General features: G+C 43.0%; 1 protein-coding gene across 1 annotated transcript in view; it reads left to right on the top strand.

Annotated features, from left to right (window-relative positions):
• Nucleotides 1-25,536, top strand: part of TEX14 (testis expressed 14, intercellular bridge forming factor) — a 62,373-nt gene that overhangs the window by 10,880 nt on the left and 25,957 nt on the right. Inside the window, exons 6-18 of the mRNA XM_055332947.1 lie at nt 1,030-1,160; nt 2,313-2,426; nt 3,461-3,584; nt 5,798-5,976; nt 11,225-11,376; nt 12,876-13,066; nt 13,664-13,814; nt 15,199-16,103; nt 18,922-19,028; nt 21,292-21,417; nt 21,594-21,682; nt 22,796-23,077; nt 23,909-24,009. Of these exons, the coding sequence (XP_055188922.1) occupies nt 1,030-1,160; nt 2,313-2,426; nt 3,461-3,584; nt 5,798-5,976; nt 11,225-11,376; nt 12,876-13,066; nt 13,664-13,814; nt 15,199-16,103; nt 18,922-19,028; nt 21,292-21,417; nt 21,594-21,682; nt 22,796-23,077; nt 23,909-24,009 (2,652 nt within the window). The remainder of the gene's footprint in view (nt 1-1,029; nt 1,161-2,312; nt 2,427-3,460; nt 3,585-5,797; nt 5,977-11,224; nt 11,377-12,875; nt 13,067-13,663; nt 13,815-15,198; nt 16,104-18,921; nt 19,029-21,291; nt 21,418-21,593; nt 21,683-22,795; nt 23,078-23,908; nt 24,010-25,536) is intronic.

Below are 25,536 nucleotides of genomic sequence, written 5' to 3'. Positions count from 1 at the left end.
ATGCATTTTCAGGGCCAACTGGAGAGCCACCTGGCCCTGACTCTGGCCTCCTACTCCCAACTTTATCCAATTCTTCCTTGTCGTCTCCAGAGAAGTAGTTCTCTTCTTTTACCACTTCTGCCAGACAGAGACCCCTCAGTGCTCCTGTCCTTACTGAAAAATGGATAAAGCCCTGGAAGTTTTCCTTGAATGACCTTGGGCTACGTTTGGGGAGTTTAGAAAATGATCCTTTAATTAATTCCCCGTGAGGGTCCCAGACTTGTCTCCTTGAAGAGAAGCAGAGCTACACTGACCCCTGGAGTCGTGTGTGTGTGTGTGTGTGTGTGTGTGTGTGTGTGTGTTTGAAGTTTATTTATGTATTTATTTAAGTAGTCTCTACACCCAGGGGCTTGAATTCAGGATCCTGACATGAAGAGTCACAGGCTCCTCTGACTGAGCCTTCCAGGCCGCCCACACTTCCTTGGGTCTTACTTGCGATTGACTTGCCCTCTATAAATTTTTGTTGAAATGCCTTTAAGGAATTGAGATTTTGAACTGAGAAACATTTTGAGGTAAAATAGTATCTTTCGGGTTCTTGGTTCTGCCCATCAAAGAGAGACATTTGGGAATGTAGCTGGGTGTCTGGGTGCTGCTTGCTGATAGTTTAGACTCCAGGCCTGCAGTATGTTGGTTGTGCTGAGGCAGCCTTGTGGGGGAGGGGTGGTCAGGAATGTCAGCTCTGGCCACATGTGGGTCTGGGTTCTGTGGGTGCCAGAAGAGGCCTCTGAGCCCCAGCCTGGTACTTCAGGCAGGCATCTGACCTCTTTTCATGAGCTTGGTTCCCTCTCTAGTGGAAGGGAAAGAGTATTACAACCTTGCAGGGTTTCTAGGCAGATTAAAAATCATACAAATTAAAGAAAAATGTCCAGGGCATAGGCAAGCTCAGCAAGTTAGTATAGCTATCGTTATTTTAGCTCGCTGACAGGATTCTTGGGGCATTTTACTTTTCCTCTTTTCTCCCCTTGATTTGAAGCTGTGCTCTCCTTTCAGTTTTATCTGACAGGGGGAGCGCAGCTGGCCTATCTAGGATCTCTCCCAGTAATTGGAGAAAAGGAAGTGATTCAAGCTGATGATGAGCCTACTTTCTCTTTCTTCAGTGGCCCCTACATGGTCATGACCAAGTAAGCAGAAGCTGGCCTGTGGGAGGTCTGATGTAGTCTTGCAGGAAGGGTGGGCTTCATGTGACTCCCTTATGTGTGGAGGCTTTCTCTTCAAACATAGGGAAACGCTGAAGAACATATGTCTAAATCAGTTTCTCAGCCTGGACACCATTGTTGATTTGGGCTGGTATCCTTTGTTGTTGGGGGCTGTCCTGTGTATTGTAGGATTTTAAGAACATTTCTGGTTACTACTCACTAGATTCCAGTGGAGTCTCTGTTCCCCTCCTTCCCCCACAGTTGTGACTGTGACAACCAGAGTGTCTACAGACATTGCCAGATTCCAGCCCCTCCTCCCCCACCCCATTGAGAACAACTCCTCTAAAAGATTACTCATGATGGTGTTCTAACTTCTCTGTTTTCTGGAGAGTTTGAGGCAACTTACTGTCTGGCTTCTGAGAGAGTCCAGAGGGTATTGACTGGGGCCTCAGTGGAAACCGGAACAAGTATCAGCTACAGCTCTCAGCAGGGGTGGCAGTAACAGGATTTGGCTATGACAGAAGTCCCTGGGGTGTTCTCAGTCCCCAGGGACCTGACCCCTGCAGGGTCCTGAGAATTGTCCTGGCCATGGTCTCTTACTCTTCTTGAACCTGAATGCTTCTTCCCTGCCTAGAAACACCCTTCCAAAAAGGCCTCTACCAGCCTCCTGAGGCCTTCTGTCCCCTACAGATATACCTCCGGTTTCCTGCCTATGCCACAGATTTGTGGTCTTTGTCCAAGTCATCAGTACCTTTCACCCAGCCTGGCCTCCTATCCGACCTCCCATTCTCTGACTATATTTTCTTGACACCCCTCCCTACCATTGCCCACACTACTGATGCTGTTGCCTTTCTAAAATGCAAACCTGATCGAGTCACTCCCTCCCTTGAATCCTTCAGTGACTTCTTGCCACTTATAATAAGTTCCCTAGGGGGAAAAAAAAGTTCCCTAGTGTGCTTTAGGATATGGGGATAGAGGGAAGAAGAGGAGGAAGGAGAAGGGAGGAAGAGGAAGAGGGAGGACTCAAGGGTGCAGGGTTGGGGGCTCTTTGTAGATTCTGTGTAACATTACTTCTCTAGTCTTTGGCTGGGAGAGCTGCTCATTCCCTGCTGCTGACACTTTTTCCTGCCCTTGTAGCCTGGTGTGGAACGGGAGCAGGGTCACAGTGAAGGAGCTGAATCTCCCCACCCACCCTCACTGCAGCAGGCTTAGGCTGGCTGATTTGTTAATTGCAGAGCAGGAGCACAGCAGGTGAGAAGGAAGTCCAGTGGCCTGGTATCTTATAGTCCAGATCTCTTTATAGACCCAGGTTCAGAGCTAAACAGTGCTGTCTCTGGGGTGTGGAGACAAGCTCCCCTCAGCCTCAGCATTTCCTGACTGTTGAAGTGGGTTCATTTGACTTCCAAGGGCTACCGAGAGAGAAGGGGGAATTAATGGATAGCCTGAGTGGTGGGAATGGTGGTGGTGAGGGGCTTAATTCTGTTAGCTGATTGACTTCCCATTACTCTTTTTTCTGGTGTTCCAGCCTCCAGTCCAGCCATTTTTCTGAAGCCTCCCCCTTTTTGGCCTTTTGCCCATCAGGACAGCCATGCATAGTCCTATCTTCATGGCTGTGCATGAGATTCACACAACTGAGGAGCTGAGTCTCTGTGAGGACATGCCCATGGGTGTACCTTAATACCTTAGGTTTTCAGGGTTAGTCCTTCACGTCTTGCTGAGACAGGATCTTAGTTCAGAATTTTACTCTAGGAGTGCTGAGTGAATGGATCAGGTTTCTACTCAGGCCACTCAACCCCTGCAAGAGTTGTGTCAGAGGCCAGACTCTTCCTTCTGGGGAAGTCAGCCTAAGGGGATCCAAGGAGGCTGGAAGGATGCATATACACAATGTGGACTTTGACATGAGACTGAGAGTGTGTGACCTTGGGCAGGTTCCTGACATCTCCCAGACCTTGGTTTCCTTATCTTGAAAATGAGTATAATGATATATATCTTATAAGTGGTTGTTAGGATGTAGATGACTTATACAAAATGTCTTTATCAGTAGCTCTTGGTGACATTGTAATTGTTGTTACTAATGACTCTAAGCTCTCAGGGTCTGATCAGTGAGAGGCTGTAGATTCCCATACTCCTATCTCTCCCACCTATACTGTTTTCTTAGAAAGACATTGTGTACAAATGGTATTTGTTTAGAGTATGTTCAAGGGGCCTAGAAGGAAGGAAAGCACCCAGTTTTTCCTCACGTCTTCCTTCCTTCTTCCTCATTTGAAGCTGCTTTTGTTTTGTAGCAAGCTGCGGCACCCTCACCTGCTGCAGCTGATGGCTGTGTGCCTATCCCAGGACCTAGAGAAGACCCGTCTTGTGTATGAGCGCATCACTGTTGGTACACTGTTCAGTGTCCTCCACGAACGGGTAAATGGCTGTTTCTGTGTATTTTTTCTTGCTGCCCTCTCCACTGCCCTCTTCTCCCTACCCCAGCAGTGAAGTTCTCATCTGTGTATGTGGGGAAGATAAACCTCCTAATTCTTTATTTTCTATAACTATATATGCACCATTTAAGGCTAATAACACACCTGATTGGAACTAGTGTGATTTTATTGCTGGTTGTCCTGTTTCTTCATCAGACCTCTAAGTTCAACAGACCCAGGAAACACACAGATGCATTTCTAGCTAACTGTAATCAAACAGCCCTTGGCTTTAATTACCTGTATTTTCACTTGTGCCTTTCAGGGCCTTTGCTGTAGAAAGAGGTTTGTTTACATACAGACCTGTATCACCACTCCCTCTCACTTTGCAAATTTCCTTGTGGGAACATCTTTCAGGGCCCACAGACTCCCTAGAAAGTGTGCTTTGTGCTAAGATGTGGCTTTAGAGAGGTCCTGAAGCATTTGCTTTTCTTTCTCCATGACTTTGTTCTAAAGACCCTGGGCAGGAATGAGAAGAGACCCTCCAGGAAGGGCCCTTCCCCAAAATGGCTAGCCATTCCTCCTGCCTGAGGACTTCCTATTAGTGTTATTTCTCTTCCCCCTCCCCTTTCCTCTTCTGTCATCTGATGAAGGCATTATCTTAAAATGCCATTTCTCTGGGGAACAGGATAGAGAGCCCAGAAATAAACCCACACTTATGTGGTTAGGTAACATGCAGCAAAGGAGGCAAGAACATATAATGGGGAAAAGACAATCTCTTTATCAAATGTTTTCAGGAAAACTGGGTAGCTACAAGCAGAATGAAACTGGACCACTTTGTTACACCATACACAAAAATAAAATGGATTACAGATCTAAATGTGAGCCCTCAAACAATCAAACTGCTGAAACAAATCATAGTAATCTCTTGGAAATGGACCTTAAAGACATACTTAAGAATATGTTTCCTCAGGCAAGGGAAACAAAAGCAAGAGTAAACAATTGGAACTACACCAAAATTAAAAGCTTTTGCACACACAGCAAAACCATCAACAAAACAAAAAGGCATTCGACTAAATGGAAGATGATATCCAAAATACATAAAGAAGTTATTCAACTGACTACAACCACACACACACACACACACACACACACACAAAGCCAAATAATCCCATTAAAATGGGCAGAGGACCTAGATAAACATTTTTCCAAAGAAGACCTGCAGATGGCAAACAGACACATGAGAAGATGTTCAGCATCACTCATCATCAGGGAATTGCAAATCAAAACACCAGTCAGAATGGCTAGACTTAGAAAGACAAGAAAAAACAAGTGTTGGCGAGATTGTGGAGAAGGAACCCTTGTGCATTGTTGATGAGCATATAAATTGGTGCATCCACTGCAGAAAATAGTAGAGAGGTTTCTTTTTTCTCTTTTTTTTAAAGATTTCATTTATTTATTCATGAGGTGTCTGCCTCTCTCTCTCTCTGCTTGTGTCTCTGCCTCTCTCTCTCCCCGTGTCTCTCATGAATAAATAAATAAAATCTTAAAAAAAAGAGTTATATTAAAAAAATAATACTGTAATAGAGTGTGGTGACAGGTGATGACTACACTTACCGTGGTATTGTGTAATGTATAGAATTACTGAATTTCTGTGTTGTATATCTGACATTAATACAACATTGTATGTCAATCATACTTCAATAATAAATTTTTTTTTTTTTTTTTTAAGAATGCCATTTCTCTGAGGAGAGACTTTAGTCGGCTAGGGACATTAGTGTGAATGAATTCCTTTCCTCTTAGGATCAGTCATCTAACTGGGCCAGGGGTGGGCCTGTCCTTTAAGCATCTGGGTTCTTCCAGCAATACAGGCTTAGGTGAGGGGATGCAGGACTGGCTCTGTTGGTAGTGGTGTGGTGGTGGTGAGCCCACCCTGAATACCAGGCTTTGAGAACATTTTGGTTTTTTTGTGGTGTGAAGCAGCTCCGTTTAGGGAAAAGAGTCAATCTTTGGAGCCAGGGGGATTGGAAGGGGGTACTAGGTCAGTGGGACTTTAGGCCAGTCACCTAATTTCCCTGAGCTTTAGGTTCCCCTTTTGTAAAATGGGGACTCTAGGTAGCTGTGAAGATCAATTGAAAAAACTTTAGAAACTGCAAAGCATTCTGCAGCATCTAGAGCCCAGTCCCTCTTGTTCCTGGCCATTTTATCCATTGATTCCAGCGGTCCCAGTTTCCCGTGCTGCACATGGAGGTGATTGTGCACCTGCTGCTCCAGATCTCTGATGCCCTGAGATACTTGCACTCCCGAGGCTTCATCCACCGCTCCCTCAGCTCCTACGCCATCCACATCGTCTCCACGGGGGAAGCAAGGCTAACCAACCTGGAGTACATGATGGAAAGGTGGGTGCTGTAGAGAAAGAGCCTGATCTGGGTGGGCCTCTTCCTCGTTGGTGGGCCAAACTGTTCATCATTGGGGAAAGCGGTTTCCTAAATACATTGCCCTGTCTGCCAAGGTTAGTGGGACTTGAGGTTACTTACTTCTGTTCAGGACATTCTCATTTTAATAAACATTTAACAAACAAGGGCCCATATTAGCCAATATGTGTAAATGCTCTAACTATCCACTTCGAAATTTTCGGTGGCTTAACACAATCGAGATGTGTACATTACAGCCTAGTAAGTATGTTGAAGGGGGAGCACCCACTGTGTTCCAAGTTCCTCCCATCTGTAGTTCTGCTGTCCCCAGGCCTCAATCTCCCACTTTGTTCTCTGCATTGCTGATCAGTGAAGAGAGGGCATAGAGGAGCAAATGGTATTTAGGGGGCAGCCTGAAGTGGCTGTGTCATTGCTTTCTGCTTCGTGGTTCCTTCCTTGCTGCAGGGAGGCTGGGAAGGGTCAGAGCTGTGCATCCTGGAAGGAGAGAGAAGGTGATGGGTGCTGATGAGCATCACAGTGGGTCACATGCCCTACTCCTGGGCCAGGTGCTTGGCTAGGTGGGCACTAAGGGCATTCCCTGCCTTTGAGGGGCTCAGTGAAGTGAGGGGACAGAGACAAAAACAACCTCCTCATTCAAGGGATGGTGGCTGTGCTTTATTTCCCATTTGGCAGGAGTCAAAGTCCTTCTGAGAGTTGAGGGACATGTGCCATCTCTTGTCCCTAGGCAGAGGATCCCTGCACTTCTTGCTGCCTTCCGTAGCTCTGAGCCTTCAGCCCATTGTTGGTTCTGCTCTGCTATGAAGCTTCAGCCTTGCTCAGTCCTGCCTACCTTGGTTAAATCTTTGTCCCCACCTACTGTCCGGTTACTGAGGCTTTGTTTCAGAGTCTCTCTGGTCATTGCTTCTCACATACTCTGTAACAGGTTTTTCTCATGATGTGAAAAGCTCTGTGAGGGCAGGGATTTCTCTTTTATCCACTGCTGTATCTCAAATGCCTAGAACAGGCCTTCAAATGGTAGGTACTCAGCATATGTTTTCAAATGAATGAAACAGAAAGACTTACTTCCCAGACCATGGGTGCCCCTAGCCTTTCTTCCTGCAGAGGAGAGTCAGGGGGCTTGGCTCATTTGGCTCCAAGGGCCTTCATGAAGAGTTTGAATTATTCTTATCCTAAGAACACCAGGGTGTAATGAAGGGCTTTTCTTTCTTTCTTTCTTTCTTTCTTTCTTTCTTTCTTTCTTTGTTTCTTTCTTTTCTTTTTTAATAAGCAAAATGGTGTTGTGGATGATTGGTAGGCTAAAAAGGTCACTCTGGCTTCTACACGTGAAGAAGGGGATGAGAGGGCAGAGGAGCAGTTAGGGTGTGACCGCAGCAGTTTTCCCTGTGAGTACTGGTAGAGGCCAGGCAACTGTCTCCAGGCAAGCTGTTCAGCCTGGGATCTGGTCCATTCTCAGTTCCAGTTTGAACCTTCCAGTGTCTCCCCAGTGCCTAGAAGACTTAAGTCCAGACACCTGGCAGGTTGTGGAAGCCTTTAAGGTGGGGCCCCACCTCCAGTGCCAGCCTCATTGTTTCCTGCTCCCTACCTGGCATCTGAAGCTGCTTTCAGTCTAAGCTGTTTCTGGGTGCTGCTCCCCATACCTAGAATAGTTGGTACTCATCTGTTTCTCCTCTTAAACTCAGGTACAATCCCACCACACTCGTGAAGCCTATAATGAAGCCCTGGTCCTTGAGCACTTTGTGTATTACATTCCTCCGCAGCCTAGTGTGTCTGCCCCCCCAGATGGTGGCCTCTGAGAGGGCAGGGTCCGTGCATGTTCATTTTCAGCTCAGGACCTGCCACATAGTAAGTGCTCGATTGAATGTGAGCAGATGAGGGAACAGAGTCTAGATGTTTGAATGTCGATTAAGTGAACAGACGAGTCCAGATGATGGGAAAACTTAAAATGGTTCAGAATGGGATTGACCACTTGGGCTGTGTGCAGAAGCAGGAGAAACTAAAGAATTTGGGCATTTTTGCCTTTGGTAACAGCAGACAGGCTTTTCAAGAAAACTGTGGCAGAGTCCAAGGTATTTGCTGGGTATAGAGTGCCATCTGTTGTTGACATGGAGGCATGACCGTTTCTTCTCTCTGAGCTATCCAAGAGAAATATGAATCCTAGAGTGAAGAACTTTGGAGATGGCTCAACCAAACCTTATCTTTTACAGATGAGGAAACAGGCCCAGAGCGGGGAAGAGATGGTCTCAAGTTACCTGGCTGTGGCTAGAACCAAGTGGTAGGAGAATGTTCCCTGGCTCTGGGAGCAGAATGGATTGGAGGTTGAAGATAGGAAGCCCAGGCAGGAGGCCACAGTGTGGGGCCTGATGGTGACTAAGGAATCAGAAAAGAAGTGAAAAATGTGAGATGCACTGAGGAACTGGGATCCACAGATTGGTCAAGTGAGGGACTGGGAGGTAACTGAGTAGGAAGGTAAGGTGGTGTGTGTTTTCTTTTGTGTTTGTTGACCTCAGAATGGAACTTCAGGCAGAAATGTCAGTCAGCAAGCAATTACAGCCACAACAGCATACCTTCTTTGTGTGTGTGTGTGTGTGTGTGTGTTTTAAAGGATTTTATTTATTTATTCATGAAAGACAGAGAGAGAGAGAGAGAGGCAGAGACACAGGCAGAGGGAGAAGCAGGCTCCATGCAGGGAGCCCGATGTAGGATTCGATTCCAGGTCTCCAGGATCACGCCCTGGGACAAAGGCAGACGCTAAACCACTGAGCCACCCTGGGATCCCCTAGCATACCTTCTTTGGAAACTGATAACATGAGCTGAGATCTAAGAATCCAGACTAACTTTCAATTCCACGTTTATTTTTGGTAACACCTTATTTGAGCTAGTTTGTTTGTTGAATGTTATTGTCAAGGGTAACACTCCCATCTCGTGGTATAAAAATGATATAGCCATTTTTCTTATTCTTCAAATCCTTCTTAATGGAATCTTTAGAACTGGAATTGACTTTGCAAGTGGTATCACATAGCTGTAGCCAAATGTAATTTTAATAATGTCAGAACTGAAGCCTAGAAAAATAACTGCCCCAGAATGACAGCCAGAAAAGAAACTTCCCACAACTAGTTTTAATAGAGAAGGAAGGGGGATTGTGAAAGAAGAAGGTGAGTGGAAGTAAAAGAGAAAGGATATAAATGCTGGTTTTAGGTGACCTGTCCCTTACCAGGGCCTTAGATAAGCCTGAGAGGCCTGAGAAGGTAGGTGAGTGTTTCCCTTGAAGAATCATCCCATAAAGTGAAGAGCCAAGCATGCTAGGTCCTCAGAGTATATCGCTGATGGTAAAACACTCCATTGCTTTTCCTGTGCTACTAATATGATTTTGGTATACCTCTATGCTGTTCATACTATACCAGACCACACCTAACTATTCAGCAATACAACCACAAAATCAATACTGACTTTTCTAACTTGATGGCTTCCTGAACTCATTGCCATCTTCCCAAAACTCTACTGGAAGAGGTATTATTTAGGGAAGTTTGCTCAAAGTCTGAAAAGCCCATCCCATCCTCAAATCTATGTTTTGCCAGATCAGCAAAGAATTTCTGGTTACTTGCTTTTTAAAAACTTAGTTATTGGGATCCCTGGGTGGCGCAGCGGTTTAGCGCCTGCCTTTGGCCCAGGGCGCGATCCTGAAGACCCAGGATCGAATCCCACGTCGGGCTCTCTCGGTGCATGGAGCCTGCTTCTCCCTCTGCCTGTGTCTCTGCCTCTCTCTCTCTCTCTCTCTCACTGTGTGCCTATCATAAATAAATAAAATTTAAAAAAAAACAAATAAAAACTTAGTTATTGGTGTGCCAGGGTGGCTCAGTCGGTTAAGTGTCTGATATATGATTTCAGCTCAAGTTATGATCTCATGGTCATGAGATCGCACCCCATGTCAGGCTCCACACTTAGCAGGGAGTCTGCTTGAGATTCTCTCTTCCTTTCCCTCTGTACCCACCCTTCCCCGCCATGCATGTGCTTTCTCTCTAAAATAAATCTTTAAAAAATTAAAATTAATTATCTACTAGCATTCAGTCTTTATCAAATGTCTAACATAACATTCATATTAATAAGTTACTTGTATAGTGGGTTATAGCTCAGAGTGTTACCACACGCAAGTTTTCACTAAATGCTCATGACAGCTGTAGACAAAAGTCAGTGCTGACCTCACCCTGAGGATTCTTGTTAACTCGAGACATTTAAGATGCTTTGACTTCGTTCTCAAAGAGTCTAGTTGGGAAGTTGAGTTTTTTAAGCCAGTGAACCTTTGAAGTGCTGAACTGAGAGGACTTGTTCCCAAGAGGCCAGAGTTCAGAAGAGAAGCAATCACAAGGAGTTGGAGGAGTACCACAAGGCTTTGATAAAGCAGATGGGGTTTGAGGGGGATCTTGAAGGAGTCTTATATTCATGTATTCAAAAGTAGGCTTTGAGGCCCTTGTGTAAATTTAGATATATATGCTATAAAAAATAGGTGTCTCTTCTCATGGAGCAGACTCTAGAAGAGGGGAGAAGATAATAAGCAGTAAATAAGTGCTCTGAAGCCAGTGAAAGAGGGCTGTGGGTGGTCAGGGAAAGCCTCTCTGAGGAGGTAATTTTTGAGCTAATACCTTTGTTACAAAAAGCATCCAGTCACATTGGGATCTCTGGGTAGAGCATAGCAGGCAGAAGAAGCCAGTTTGCATTACAAGGACCTGAAGAGGTGATGTATTGGAGAAACTCAAAGAGAGCTACCCATGACTTGAGTGAATGAATAAGAGAGAACAGTCAGATGCAGTAGGAGGGTGGGCAGGGCACACTCAGGTAGATGAGAACAGCAGGCAGAGAGGGTTAGCTCTCAGGATCTAGCTGGGTTTCTAGAAACTCAAGGAGTTGCCCATCTTTAGAGGTAGATGTTTCACAAATGTACCATATGACAGTCATGATGATCTTTTATTTTTTATTTTTAATTTTTTTTAGATTTTATTTATTTATTCATGAGATACACAGAGAGAGGGAGGTAGAGGCAGAGACACAGGCAGAGGGAGAAGCAGGCTACATACAGGGAACCTGACATGGGACTCGATCCCGGGACTCCAGGATCACGCCCTGGGCCAAAGGCAGGCGCTAAACCACTGAGCCACCCAGGGATCCCCTCATGATGATCTTTTAAGACATGAACCTGACCTTGTGTTTCCTTCTGTAGCCAGGATGGACGTATACACAGGGACCTGACTCGAGTGCCCCTCCCAATCCAGCTGTACAACTGGGCTGCCCCAGAGGTGATCTTACAGAAGGCAACCACAGCGAAGTCAGACATTTACAGCTTTTCTATGATCATACAGGAGATTTTAACAGGTAGATCTAAGAGCTCATTGTGACCAGAGTCTCTAATTGGATTTCTGCTCCCCCAGGAGTTGGTTTTATGAAAATGCAGGACATAGAAAAAGAAATTTCTTCAAGGAGACTTCTTTGTGCTTATGAAATATATGAAATGATTTCCCAGAAATCTTTCTCTTTTGACCTGTTCTTTGAGACTCAGCAAAGCCCACCTATCATCCTATTAGTGGTAATGCATTTAACCTAAGCAAAGTTTTTAAACTGAATATTGCTGTCAGTGCTTAGGGGTCTCTATGAGATGCCCCTTAAGAACTTGTAAATGAGGGGTGCTTGGGTGGCTCAGTTGGTTCAGCTTTGGTCATGATCCTGGAGTCCTGGGATCAAGCCCTATATCAACAGACTCCCTGTTCAGCAGGGCATCTGCTTCTCCCTTTCCCTCTCTCGCTGCCCCACCCCCTGCTTGTGTGTGTGTGTGCGCACTCAAATAAAATCTCAAGTTTTATAAAACTCACTCTCAAAATCTTCAAAAATTAAAAAAAAAAAGAACTTGTAAATGAGGGGAAAAGGCTGGCTTTGGAGAAGTAAACTATGAAATCAAACACACCTAGGGTTCAGTGAAAGACATGGAAGCTTTTCCAAACTTGCAAGACCCTAATGTGAAAGAAGTGACCACATATCTGAAGACACAGGAATCTTTCAGGAGAGGGGAACACACATACAGTAAAACCACATTCAGTGAAGGGGTAAGAGTCCCCTCCTATTTAGCAGTGTTTACCTTCTAAGAGGCAAAACCACACCTTCCATGAGAGGAATGCATTGGGCTACCCATCCTGATGCCATGAAACATTCCCTGTGGTGTCTAGGCCTGCCAGCAGGGAGCCCACATGCACATGATTCCATCACTACTTTTTTCTGTCTCTGTAGCAGGAATTTCTCTGGTAAATGGGTAAAGCAGTGTTTTGTTTATGATTGGTAGTTTTTTCTATAAAGATAAATTAATGTTTATTTTTAAAGATTTTATTTATTTATTCATGAGAGACACACAGAGAGAAGCAGGGACATAGGCAGAGGGAGACGCAGGCTTCTTGGGGGGGAGCCTGATTGGGACTCCATCCCAGAACCTTGAGATCATGACCTGAGCCAAAGGTAGACACTCAACCAACCACTGAACCACCCAAGCACCCCAGAAATGAATGTTTAAAGGGGATGAGTGACTTGACTAACATTACCCAATTTTACCTGATTTCTTTTTTTTAAGATTTTATTTATGTGTGTGAGAGAGAGAGAGAGAGAGAGAGAGCACACAAAGTAGGCAGAATGGTAGGCAGATGGAGATGGAGAAGTAGGCTCCCCGCTGAGCAGAGCCCAATGCAGAGCTTGATCCCAGAACCCCAGGATCACGACCTGAACAGAAGCCAGACTCTTAACTAACTGAGGCACCTAGGTGCCCCTCCTCTTTTTTTTTTTTTTTTAAACATGATTTTTAAATGCTACTCCTATGGCTTTTTCGTTAACAGATAACATACCCTGGAATGGCTTAGATGGCTCAGTTATTAAAGAAGCCATAGTCTTGGGAAAATATTTAGAAGCCGATGTCAGGCTTCCAAAACCTTACTATGATATCGTTAAGTCAGGCATCCAGGTCAAGCAGAAAGACCGAACTATGAACCTTCAAGATATCCGGTACATTCTGAAGAATGACTTAAAGGTAAGCTCCGAAGCTGTTAGTTTATTTCTGCTTACTAATTGCAGCGGTGTAGGGGGTTAGAGACCAGGAAGAAGCTAGAGATCAAGTTGTAAGAAGCTTTGGATCTCATCACACCTTTTCTGGGCTCCCAAGAAAAGGAACTACTGCTGCTTCACTTGGTGAGGGCAGCAGGGAATTGATGAGGGAGGCTGGGGAAGCTCGGCACATAATGTGATTCAGTGACTGGGAACTCTTGTTATTATTTGAAAAATACTAGTAATAACAATGAATTAGCTAATTTGGATTATAGTCTGACAGGAGGTAGGGGAGTTTTTTTTTTTTTTTTTTTTGAGGGAGTTTATTTGATACCTAGATCTGTTTCAAAACCACTAGTGAAGGAGAGGGAGTTTATTTGATACCTAGATCTGTTTCAAAACCACTAGTGAAGGAACGCCTGGCTGGCTCAGTTGGAAGAGTGTGAGGTTCTTGATCTCAGGATTGTGAGTTTGAGCACCACATTGAGTATAGAGATTACTTAAAGAAATAAAACTTAAAAAAAAAACCAGTGACATTGAGATGATTATAGATGTGTCCTTGATGATATTTCTCTTGTTATAGGATTTTCTTGGAACACAAAGAACTCAGCCAACTGAGAGCCCCAAAGTGCAGAGATACGAACTCCATCCTGATGTCAATGTCTATCTAGGACTGACATCAGAACATCTGAAAGAGACCCCTCACTTGGAAATAAAAGAGCTGAAGGAAATGGGTATGGCCTTAACCCACATAAGTATTATTTGATACGAATGTATTATGAGAGTTGCTGGCTACAACTAATCAACTCCTCCAAACTGTACACTGGGAAAAGTGATGCCTTAGGGAAAAATCAAGATGCTTGAAATTACTAAGCTAAATTTTTTTGGCTTCATAAACACTTTGGCTGGATCCAGCACTAAGCAGTAACAACCAGTTTATTTCTGGCATGATTATTCTTAGGAATTTATTTAATTCACAAATAAAAATGGTTTTTAAATTCAATACTATTATCTGTTCATTACAGAAAACTTGAAATCATACAGAGAAGAAAGTTACTTACCATTGTAATTCTGCTAATTAGAAATAATTTATTAATATTTTGATATTTCCCTCCATCCTTTTCCTATATCCTTATAGCTTTTTAGAAATCTTAGAATTCAGAGCTGAAAAGGACCTTGCAATCTATCCAGCTTAGTATCCTTATATTCCAGATGAAAAAACTAAGGGCTAGAGAAGTTGTGGCTTGCTTAGGACTCCAGGGCTTGTAATAGAGCTGGAATCCAGGCCAAATGACCATTATCTCTGCCTCTCTTTGGACAGGGTTGGAAGCCTCCAGAATGACCCCCAAGCTCATTACTTTAGCTCCTTCATCCTCTTCTCTGCAAGCTGTACACCATCAACCGGGGTGATGGGTGGTCAGTTCTGGTGTTATTTTTTGAATTGATCCTTCCCATGATGCAGGGTCTTCTCGGGCAGTGTTTTGGTACTTTTATCAGATGCTCACCAAGAGCATAACTTTAACCAACATGAATATTCAGACTCCTGTGTGTATAAGAAAAAGCTATGAATTTAGTCCTTACGATTCAGGGGTCTGTAATTTGCTAGTCCTGACAGTTATGTGTATTTTTTTTTTAGTTATGTGTATTTTATTTTTTTTTTAATTTTTATTTATTTATGATAGTCACAGAGAGAGAGAGAGGCAGAGACACAGGCAGAGGGAGAAGCAGGCTCCATGCACCGGGAGCCCGACGTGGGATTCGATCCCGGGTCTCCAGGATCGCGCCCTGGGCCAAAGGCAGGCGCCAAACCGCTGCGCCACCCAGGGATCCCAGTTATGTGTATTTTAAATACACTATGATGTAAGCTTAGAACATTTTCCCCAGGGTTTGATCTCTCCCCAATTTTCTACTCAACTCACATCTAAATGGAAATTTTCATTTGTTAGAAATACCCTCTCACCCTTTGTGAGGGTATCTGATAGTCTTCCACACCTGTGAAGGGAATGGGAAAACAAAAAGCTGCTTTCTCTCTTCTCACACCATTCGAGCTGCATGGCAAGGCCACTTAGCGGCATGTGATCACTTTAATTAGTTGCTTGTTGCCATTCTTTCCAACAGGCAGTCGGCTTCAGTCACCCAGGGGTCCCTCTTCTCCCACTGGGAAAGCAGCACCAGATCCTCGGGTCCTAGGTCCAAGTATGGTGGCTAACGAGACTCAGAACCAAGACACTGCTTCTCCTGCCTGCTCTGTGGTGGAAGAGGCTAGGAGCCCCAGCCCAGGGCAGACAAGCCTCTGTAGCTTCGAAATCAATGAAATCTACTCAGGCTGCCTGGACAGGGGGAATGACAAAGAGGAGGAACCCCCAGGAGCTGGTTCATCTTTTGAGGAGGCTGGACCAAGCCAGGCAGATGAACTGAAGTCCATGGAAGAAGAGTTGGAAAAGATGGAGAGAGAGGCATGCTGCTTCTGTGATGAGGATGAGAGCTCTTCAGAAGCTGGCACAGAGCTCTCCTTTGAGGACTGGGATTGGCAAAATGATTCCCTTAGTTCACCCAGCCTGCTTGAGGCAGCCACGGGCAGTGTGGGTAATAGGCGCTTGACTGAGGAGTACATCAGTAAGTGTGTGCTGAACCTAAAGATTTCACAAACAGTAATGCATCAGAATGCCCATTTGCTCAGGAATATCCAACAGAAAATTGATAAGCTTGAGATGATACAGAAGGAGCAGGAGGAGTGCAGGTCTTTGTGGGCTTCTTCAAGAGAATTTGCAAACATCTATGACTTTCCTTCAGCTGTGGGCCCCCCAGCGTCCAGCTATGTACCTCCTGTCATGCAGCTGTCAGGAGGCCAGTGGCTGGACACCAGTGGCAATTGCCTAACACTGACAAGACCTTCTATAGTGAGAGACTTCCAAGGGGGACATTTTGGCAAAAAGTCCAGGAAAAAAAGTGACTGTGGCTGGAAACCTGTCACCCAAGTCTCTGAAGAAAGCACTGGGGATCAGTCAGAGAAGAGCCATCAGGTACAGCTAAGAAGTGGGAGATAGGGCAGCATGTTCTATTGATCAAAATATTCAAGTATTGACAATTTTACATGATTGAGTTACTAAATATGGTATCTCGGGCGGGTATTAATCCCCATTCTAAATTGTTTATTCATTCACTCAGTAAACATTTATAGAGCTAGAGGCTATACATTAGACCCTGGGATATGATGATGATTGAACCACAGGCTCTACTAGGAGTAGTTCCAGTGTGGGACAGAGGGGCCTGGTCATCAAAGAAGACAGCTCAAAGGAGCTGAGAAGACACCATGGGGACTGGCCTAGGAGATGTATCTTGAGGCTTAGTGAGGTTGCCGAGTGGCTCCTCCATGAGCTCCTTAAGGGCAGAGCCTGGGTCTTACTCATTCTGTGCCCTAGCAAGGGTACTTGGCATGTAGAAGGTACTTGATAGATGGTCATTGAGGGAATGAATAAATGAATTAATTTCAATAAGTTCACACATAGAAAGCTGTCTGCCTCTTGAATCACAATTTTATTTTATTAATTTTTGAAATATTTTATTTATCTGATACACACAGAGAGAATGGCAAGCAAGCAGAATGGCAAAGGGAGAGGGAGAAGCAGGCTCCCTGCTGAGCAGGGAGCCTGCAAGCTTGATCCTAGGACCTGAAATCATGACCTGAGCCAAAGACAGATGCTTAATCAACTGAGCCACCCAGGCACGCCTGGAATCAGAATTTTAGAGATGGGTTAGCCTTATCATTTTACAGAGTGTGAAGCTCAAGATCAGTGACTTAAACTTCATAAAGTCCAGGTGTTACAGAGATGGTGTTGGGGTAGGAGAAGTCATCCCCATTGGAAGAAGGATTTTATTACTAAAGTTTTTTATAGTTGCTGGTCTATAGAGATAAAAGGCTGGTCAGCTTTTAGTGGGTTTTATTATACTTTAAAAATTCTCCACCTATAGTGCATCCCTTTATTCCCTGCACCAGGCAAATGGCCCCCACCCCCACCCCACCCTCCTTACTGCACCACTGCCAAGGCCCACAGCAGATTAGGGGCTGGTTTCTTTACTCCTAGCCTGGTGTTCTTTCACTGTACCCTGCTGAATTTCAGTGAGACTCCAGTCCTCACTTAAAACGTTTGGAAAAGCATTGGCATTTGTTTTTTGTATAAAGAGAAGGCAGAAAGAATTTACTTAGACTCTAATACTTCTATTTCTGTTGAAAATTCAGATTTGCTAGAAAACTGTTGGAAATAACTTTTCTTGTATATTATGTTTCGGTTATCTCTTGCTGTATAGTAACAACAAAAACAAAAAACGAAACTTAGTGGCTTAAAATAACAGTGATTTATTATTTTTCAGAATTCCATGTTGGGGCTAACCCAGGTGATTCTTTTACGCCATGTAGCTTGGGCTAGGATCACTCCCTTGACTGTATTCAGCTGGAGGCTGGGCTGGGCAAGAAGGTCCAAGGCCTCATTTATATGCCTAGTGTACTGGGCTCCTCCTAGTGGCATCTCTCTGCACTTGACTTTCTCATCATTCAGTAAATAGTCTCACCCCATCTTCTCTATAGCATGGCAGCTGTCTTCCCAAGTGAAAGCTTTCCCAAGTGAAAGCAGAAGCTGCCAAACCTCTTAAAAACTAGTCCCAGCCCTGGGACAATATCACTTCTGCTTTTTTCTGTAGGTCAAAGTCACAAAGCTAACTTAGATTCAAGGGGAGGGAAATCGATTCCAGCTATTTTGTGGCAGTGTGGACAAGAAGGGAAGGAATTGATGGCAGGTGTCATTGAAAACTATCTACTAGTACATCTGATTATGTATAAAACAATTATACCACATTGAGTTTTTCTTTAAAAAGTCTGCCCTGACTTTCTACTATAATCAAGGAATATGGCATTTCCAACTAAATGGATTTTTCAGATAATTGAAATTCATTCCTTTAATTTCTCAGTTATTAAATTTTTAATCATGCCAAATGAAACATTACAAACTTCCCGTTATCCTAAATCCTATTTTGAATACATTCTTAATATTTTCTAATCTTTCTTTGGTGACTGACATTTTTTAGGACATGTGTTATTTGATGCTCCATGATAAAGTTGTTGCCTTCAGCTTCTGCTAAGGAATCTTTGCCCCCATGCAAAATCCTCTGGAGCTCATACTTCAGGGAGCTTATGACCATTTTTATGCATCCTCTCACCTTTGGACATAATGCTGCTATCCCAGTGCACCACATTTGCTACCTTAACTTGTTTCAGGTTAGAAAATATGATGAACTAAGTTTGTGAAAATTGGAATAAGCAGATCCAGAATTTTCTCTTTGGGATAAAATATACAGGCTTTAATTTACTTCTATTTCCAAAGTATTGTAGCTTTTATTTTACTGTGTCCTATTTTCATAGCATCCCCAACTGGTGAATTCAGGTTACTATTTTCTGTATTATATTGATGACAAAGCTGAAGCAGAAGACTCTCTTAGATTATTCTGAGGAAGGGTTAGACTAGAACCCAGGACCCAAAGCTCCTGCCACAAAGCTTGCTGACTTAGTAATAGTATAAGGGAAAGTTACTCGATTTTTGAAGTCTGTTTTATCTGCTCATTCTTCACTTGCTCCCAGTCTGGACTGGCTTCCTGGGGGCCAGCATTTCTGTATAAAGACCTCCAGCCAAAAGATAAGTTACTAGATATGAAACATGCAAAGGGAAATAATCTTTGTAAGTCTGGTTATTTTTGTATATTTAGCAAGAATGACTTGAAAAATAGAATGTGAGAGTGAAGAGGAATTTCTTTTATCAAAGTACTGAAACACATTTACTACTTTTTAAGCTGCCAACTTTTTGTGGACCTGGAAAAGAGAGCCCTTGTGAACAATCACAGCCCACTCAAGGAGCCAAGCACAGTTTGGAAAGAAACAGGAGCCCAAATACCAGCAGGTGGGGTAACATTTTATTCTTTGTGTTATCATGCCTTTAGACACCCATGTGGTCCCAAAACCACTTAATGATCTTCATGTGTCTTGTGACAAAGAGATTGGGTGATGAAGAATACTAACAGAAATAGATCTTGACAGGTTTTCTATTTCAAGTGGGCAGGATGAGCCATATAATGGAAACCTGTAGGAGAAAACATCCAAGGTAAAGGAACTGGCAGGCTAATCAGGCAGAAATCATCATTTGTCAAAAAGCAAAGCACCTTTCCTTTCCAAAGATTCCCAGATTATTTTTCTTATTAAAAGAAATGCCAAATATTCCAGCTGTCAGTGCCCCAGAGACCAAACTATTTGGAAACTGAGGTTGTTCAAAATAAGCATCCCTGACTCCAGAGGAGGGGTTGACCAGTATAAATGTTACCATGCAGCCTTTGATTTTCAGCCAAATCAATGAAATCAATCAGCTTCAGTACAAATTCTAGGAAGGAGAGCATATGTGTACCCTGAGTTTTTCAGAATTTAGGTAAAACAAATTTTATTTTGCATAGGGGCAATTCTTAAAGGGCCAATAAATGTGTTTCAAGAAAGTATCAATTTTAGTTTTCCTTTTTCTGTTGTTAAATGGTAACTTTAATCCATGTCTTTGAAATCAGTTCTCCTGGAAAAAAAGTAACTTTTTGTTTCTCTCCCAGTGGTAACTGAGACGAATGACAAGAGTTTTCTGTTCTGTTTACATTGGTAAATGTGCTCACTAGGGGAGAATCAAGGAAAATGCCCAGAAATTTTAGTTCAATGTACTTTACCTTTACAAAGGGAATTACTGTAGAACCAACTAACTGGCCTCAAAGGGGTTAGAGCTCACATCATTGAGAGAAGCAGGTGTGGTGACAGTATGGCCATTAGATGACAAAGCAAAGCCATAGTTGTGGCCTCCCCTACCTCCATTCACCCTGTTCCCCCAAAAGAACAAAAAACAGACAAAAGAAAGTTTGACATTTTGCTACCAATTCACCTAGTTTTTTTGTATGCTTTTAAAAGTTTAAATTGTAATTATATACAGTTACATTTATTTATTTATTCACTCATTCATTCATTTTTAAGTAAGCTCCACACCCAGTGTGGAGCCCAATGCAGGGCTTGAACCACAACCCTGATATAAAGACCTGAGCTGAGATCAAGAGTCAGATGCTTAACCAATTGGGCCACCCAGATCCCCCCATATAGGTACTTTCATATCCTGATTTTTCATCTTAACATTAGAACATTAGAACAAGAGCATTATCCCACATTATTAAAAAACATGCTGGGGGTGCCTGACTGGCTCAGTTGGAAGAGTGCAACTCTTGATCTCTCTCTTATCAACCTAAATTCTGTGAATTTGAGCCCCATGTTGGATATAGGGTTTACTTAAATAAAGTTTAAAAAAAGAAAACATCCTATAAATTCAAACTTGTTGGATTTCCCCCCCCATTGTTGAATTTTAGCGTGTTTCATGCTTTTATCCATTTTGAATAGGACTGCAGTGACTTGTAGTGCAGCTTTTTCTACACTTTGGGTTATGTCCTTGATGGATTGATGGAAGTAGAGTTACTAGGTCAAAGGATTTAAACATTTTAAAGATTCTTGATAGCTGCTGCCAAATTGCTCTTTAAAGGAGCCAGCCAGTTCAGCAGTGTCTCTGTGTCTTCCCTGATCCAGCAGGGAAGTAGGGCATTCACAATAACAAGGAATTCATACATATGCCACAGGTCACATATTTTCAAGGAGTTACTTTGGTAGGCAATGAGATGTATATGTAATCATGGATATGTAGAGGAAGGAAGATTTCCTTAATTTTCAGATGAGGAAACCTTGGTCCTGAAAGGTTAAAGTATGCCACAGGCAGGCATCTGGTGAGTGGCAGGTAGTGTCTTGAACTTAGTGAGAGTAGGCTGAAGATCTCTGAATGTTCTTTAGACTCCTTGGTGCCTTGTGGCCATTTTTGCAAATGTTAATTATTGTGCTCTCACTGATATGCAGGTGGGCTTGTTACTGGAGATTCTGATGGAAGGGTAAGGAACAGTTAATTGTATCATCACCTGTGTTCTGTGGCATTGTTAGGGGGCTCTGCTAGGGCTCAGGAGTCTGTCTGGTGAAACTGGGTTTCAATTGTGGATTTCTTTTCCCTCTGAAAATTTCTCAGGAGTGCTTTTAGAATCATGAAATCTGAACTTGGAAACTGAAAAAAGTCTTCAGAGATCTTCTAACCTAGTCCTTTCATTTCTTAGCCATGGAAGGCCTAAAGAGTCCAGTGCCCGAACCAGGCTGACTCAGTTTAATAGCGCACTTGTCACTGTGTCAAGCCACCCCAAGGGACCTCTCCTGTTGGCTAGCCCTGACCAGGGCTCTATGAGGTAAGGAGTTTTGTGATCTGAACATTGAGTCTGGCGCTCTCTGGTGGTAGTCATTCAGCTTGAGGAATGGCTCTGAGAGTAGGGGGGACTGTCCTCTGGGTGAGCTTGTGGGTTCAGGGTTGTGTCAGAAACTTGAGCAAACTGGCATATTTGTGTCCACCCTTCCCCCAATTTAGGATGAGTCTGGAATCTATATCTTCTGAAATCTGTAATGTGAGGTTAAGAAATAATGAAGATGATGGAGATGTACACTTAAAATGGAAAAGTGAGTAAAAAGTCATAGATTTTGTTGGGCCAATGAAATTTAAAGTATATTTCTAACCTGGTTTTTATCTCTAAGTACACAGCTCGTATTGCACCAGCCTCCCACATTTCTTTTCTTCTATTGGATCATTTTAGTTTAAAAGCAAGGCCTTTTTGATTATAAATTGCAGAAAGGAAGTGCTTTTTTCTTCTTCTTCCTCCTCCTCCTCCTCCTCCTCCTCCTCCTCCTTTTTTGTTTACCACCTAGTCAGGAAAAATAAGCCTTTATTAAGATGAGTTTTTTAAACATTGTTTAAATGAATACGTTTTGTGTTATTAGTCTAAAGAAAAGAGATTGTCAAGCCCACCACTATGTATACTGTTCTGTTTAGTGATTTATTTTTCTGGGAAAAACTTTTTTCATTTTTGGACTTTATAGGAAACATTTCCATTATATATGTGTTGATGCATATTATATAACAAGCGTAGCAAAACAATACACAGTATAGAAATTTAATGTGTAACATTCATTATGAAAGTAGAGAGCATGCAGTGTCACTTTTGCATATCCTGTGGGCGTTTCCTTTTGTATCAGTTTTATAAGTTTAAAAGGATATGGTATCTGTGTTTTTTAATACTAATGTTAAATAACAATAACAAAAGTTTAGAACATTTGGAATGAAGATGTGCTCATGCAGACACACATTAAAAAAATACACACACACATATACACACATACACACACACACTCCCAAAATATGAGCTCTGTGTAGTCTAGAGAGGCTAGACAAACTCAGAGAGAATCCTTTCCACTAGTCTCTACAGACTGGGGGCTACAGATGTTATTTTATTATAAAATTTTCACAGCAAGAATGTCTATCTACAAGTTTTCTGCTACTTTCCATTACCAGAATTCAGAAATGAACTGAAATTCTTTCCTTCCCTCTGTTATCAATTCTCTTCTCCCTTCAAGCCAAGCAGGGCCAAGCTAAGGTTGATGCAATTATAAAAAGGCAATTCTTTTTACAATATGAGCTATAAAATATAAAAGTATAATGCAGCTCTTTAGGAAGCAAAAGCTTTTATTTCCAGTGCTCACAGTTCTATGTTAAATGCTGCTTTCTCTTCTCTCCAGTGGAGGTGAAAGAAATGGCAGAGAGAGCAGCTACTGGGCAGCTGATGGTACCACCGTGGCATCCTCAGAGTAGTATGACTCTAGAGGGTGAGGCTAAAAATGAGCCTGATTCCCTGCTACAGCTCCTGATGAGGGACCCTGAGAAATTGGGCTGGCAGTGCACTGTAGAGTATCCCAGGAAAAATGATGAGCCAGGAGGAAATTGCAAATGTGACAAAATGGACAACGGTGACTGTGACAGTGATCAGCATGGCAGAAAGCCTGGACCTCAAAGCTTCATCAGTAAGTTCAGTTGGAGGCATTGGGATAGGTGAACTCTATCAAGTTGTTAGTAAACCTCCTGGCATATTTCCTTTGCTTGGTCTTTTCTCCTTTTCTCTGGGAACCCTGAATTACCTGGGAAAGCAGCATACCCTTTTGATTCTACTGTCCTTCCGGAAGGTAAAGAAATCCAAAGATTTGTGAGTTTTTCTGTTACTGGAGCAGATCTGTATGCTCCAAGGAAGCGGAATAATCTCTATACAATGATCCTGTCCCTGGATCTAACCTGGCAGGGAAATGAATCTTTCTTACTTGAGTGCAGTGGTAGATAGATGGCCATTCCCTACTGCCCATTTCTTTGCATTGCATTTTAAGCCAGAAAAACTCCACTGGCTCCCAGAGATTCTATGCCAGAAGAACCTAGAGACAAATGGCATTGACTGTCATCACTTTATAGAATTTATAGGTTTAAACTGAAGGCCATGTGGTTCCACCTGTTTATTTGTTTGAAAGTAGGGCATGGAATATTATTTCATACTTGTTTACCAGTCAAAGAAAGATGCATCTAAAATTATCACTTAGGTAGACAATCTAGTGGCTTGGGCTCTTTTAGTATTTAGAATCTGTTCCTTATTAAGCATTGCTTTTGAATGTGTGGGCAAAAGGATTGATGATACAAGACTATGTATTGGGGCCAGGCCAAATCACTTTCTGGACTGAACTTGACAGATGGGACATGGCCACCCTTGGCAGAATATTCACACATCTCTTCTCTCACACCACTCTTCTCTCCTTTCATGACATCTAAATATCACTGAATGACTATGGCCCTGGTTGTGTTGAAATCATTAGGTAACAGGCACCTGTCTCTCAGAAAAAATGAGCAGCCAGAGCATAGTGAAGTCTTTCAAGCAAGTTCTGATGCGTCTGTGGTCATTGAGAAATCTTACAGCGTAAGTAATATGGCTTGCAGAGCCAGGTTGAATCTGACAAAGTAGAACTGAGTTGTTATATACTACGACAGTGAAATATTGTCTATAGTAGTTCTTTTTTGTTGGGAGTATGTGTTCTCACGTGTCTGACACAAATGAGGAAGTTTTTCTTCCCCGCCTAAATACTTTTTGAGTCAATTCAACTTAGAGCATTGTGTATCTTGGAGCTTGTGCAGAACACAGACAAGTGTCAGATTCAGGAAGCCCTTGAGCTTCCTGTCTGGTTGGATAGATGAGACCAACTCTGGAAGCCCAGTGTGAGGTCAAGTATCAAAGCTTATAGCCCAACAGTTGACTGAGGTCTGATTGGAGTAGGAAGAACAAGGCCAGGGTTGTGATGAGAGTGCCTTTGCCTAGAATGTCCTCTAAGACCCAAATTCAGCTCTCAGCAGAAAGAATGTGTTCATGCCTGATGACTGCACCTCAGCAGGATCAGTGTATTGAGGTTCTAACCCTGTTTTAGTTTTTTTTTTTTTTAAGATTTTATTTATTTATTCATGAGAGACACACAGAGAGAGGCAGAGACACAGGCAGAGAGAGAAGAAGGCTCCATGCAGGGAGCTCGACTCAGGACTCTATCCTGGGTCCCCAGGATCACACCCTGGGCCGAAGGCAGCGCTAAACCACTGGGCCACCGGGGCTGCCCTGTTTTAGGGTTTTTTTTCTTTCTTTCTTTTTTTAATTAATTTTATTTTTTATTTATTTATGATAGTCACAGAGAGAGAGAGAGAGAGAGGCAGAGACACAGGCAGAGGGAGAAGCAGGCTCCATGCACCGGGAGCCCGACGTGGGACTCGATCCCGGGTCTCCAGGATCGCGCACTGGGCCAAAGGCAGGCACCAAACCGCTGCGCCACCCAGGGATCCCTGTTTTAGGGGTTTAACACATCCTTAAAGCATGCAGTTGGGCTACAGTCCAGCCAGGCTGAGGGACCAGAATTTTTCAATATTATGATATGAGGACACAGTCACTTAAAGAATATAAACAGCAACTGAAAATGAAATAATATAAAAATACAATTGTAGTAACATTTTTCTTTTTCTCACACGAGACCTGGAAGGATAGGCCATGTTAAGTATACTGGCTTGACTGGAGAAGCAAGTCTGTCAGGAAAGTGGGGAGAGTATGTGAGGCCAGGCTTACCTGAGAAGTTTCAATTTGATATGAGAGGTAAAAGGGAGCAGCTGCCAAGTGCATAGGAAGAGGAGGCTTGTTGCAAAAGGAACATCCAAGGAAATAAATCACGAAACCAATATTTATCCAAGGAAATAAATCACGAAACCTCTGCAAAGAGATGACTGAAGGTGTAAAGAGGAGTTAGTTTCCTGCCCATGTGGTAATCAGTGCCTGCATGTGGAAAAATCAGCAGAAAAGGAAGAGGTGGAACAGAGATGTTGAAGAAATAATTGATATTTTGAATTTTCAAATTTTATTTTTATTATTGAGATTGCATTGTTATTTTTATTTTAAAGGTTTTTTTAAATTTAC

The sequence above is a fragment of the Nyctereutes procyonoides genome, unplaced genomic scaffold (assembly GCF_905146905.1).
Source record: "Nyctereutes procyonoides isolate TBG_1078 unplaced genomic scaffold, NYPRO_anot_genome, whole genome shotgun sequence".
NCBI classification, from domain to species: Eukaryota; Metazoa; Chordata; class Mammalia; order Carnivora; family Canidae; genus Nyctereutes; species Nyctereutes procyonoides.
This window is presented reverse-complemented; position numbering and strand designations above follow the sequence as displayed.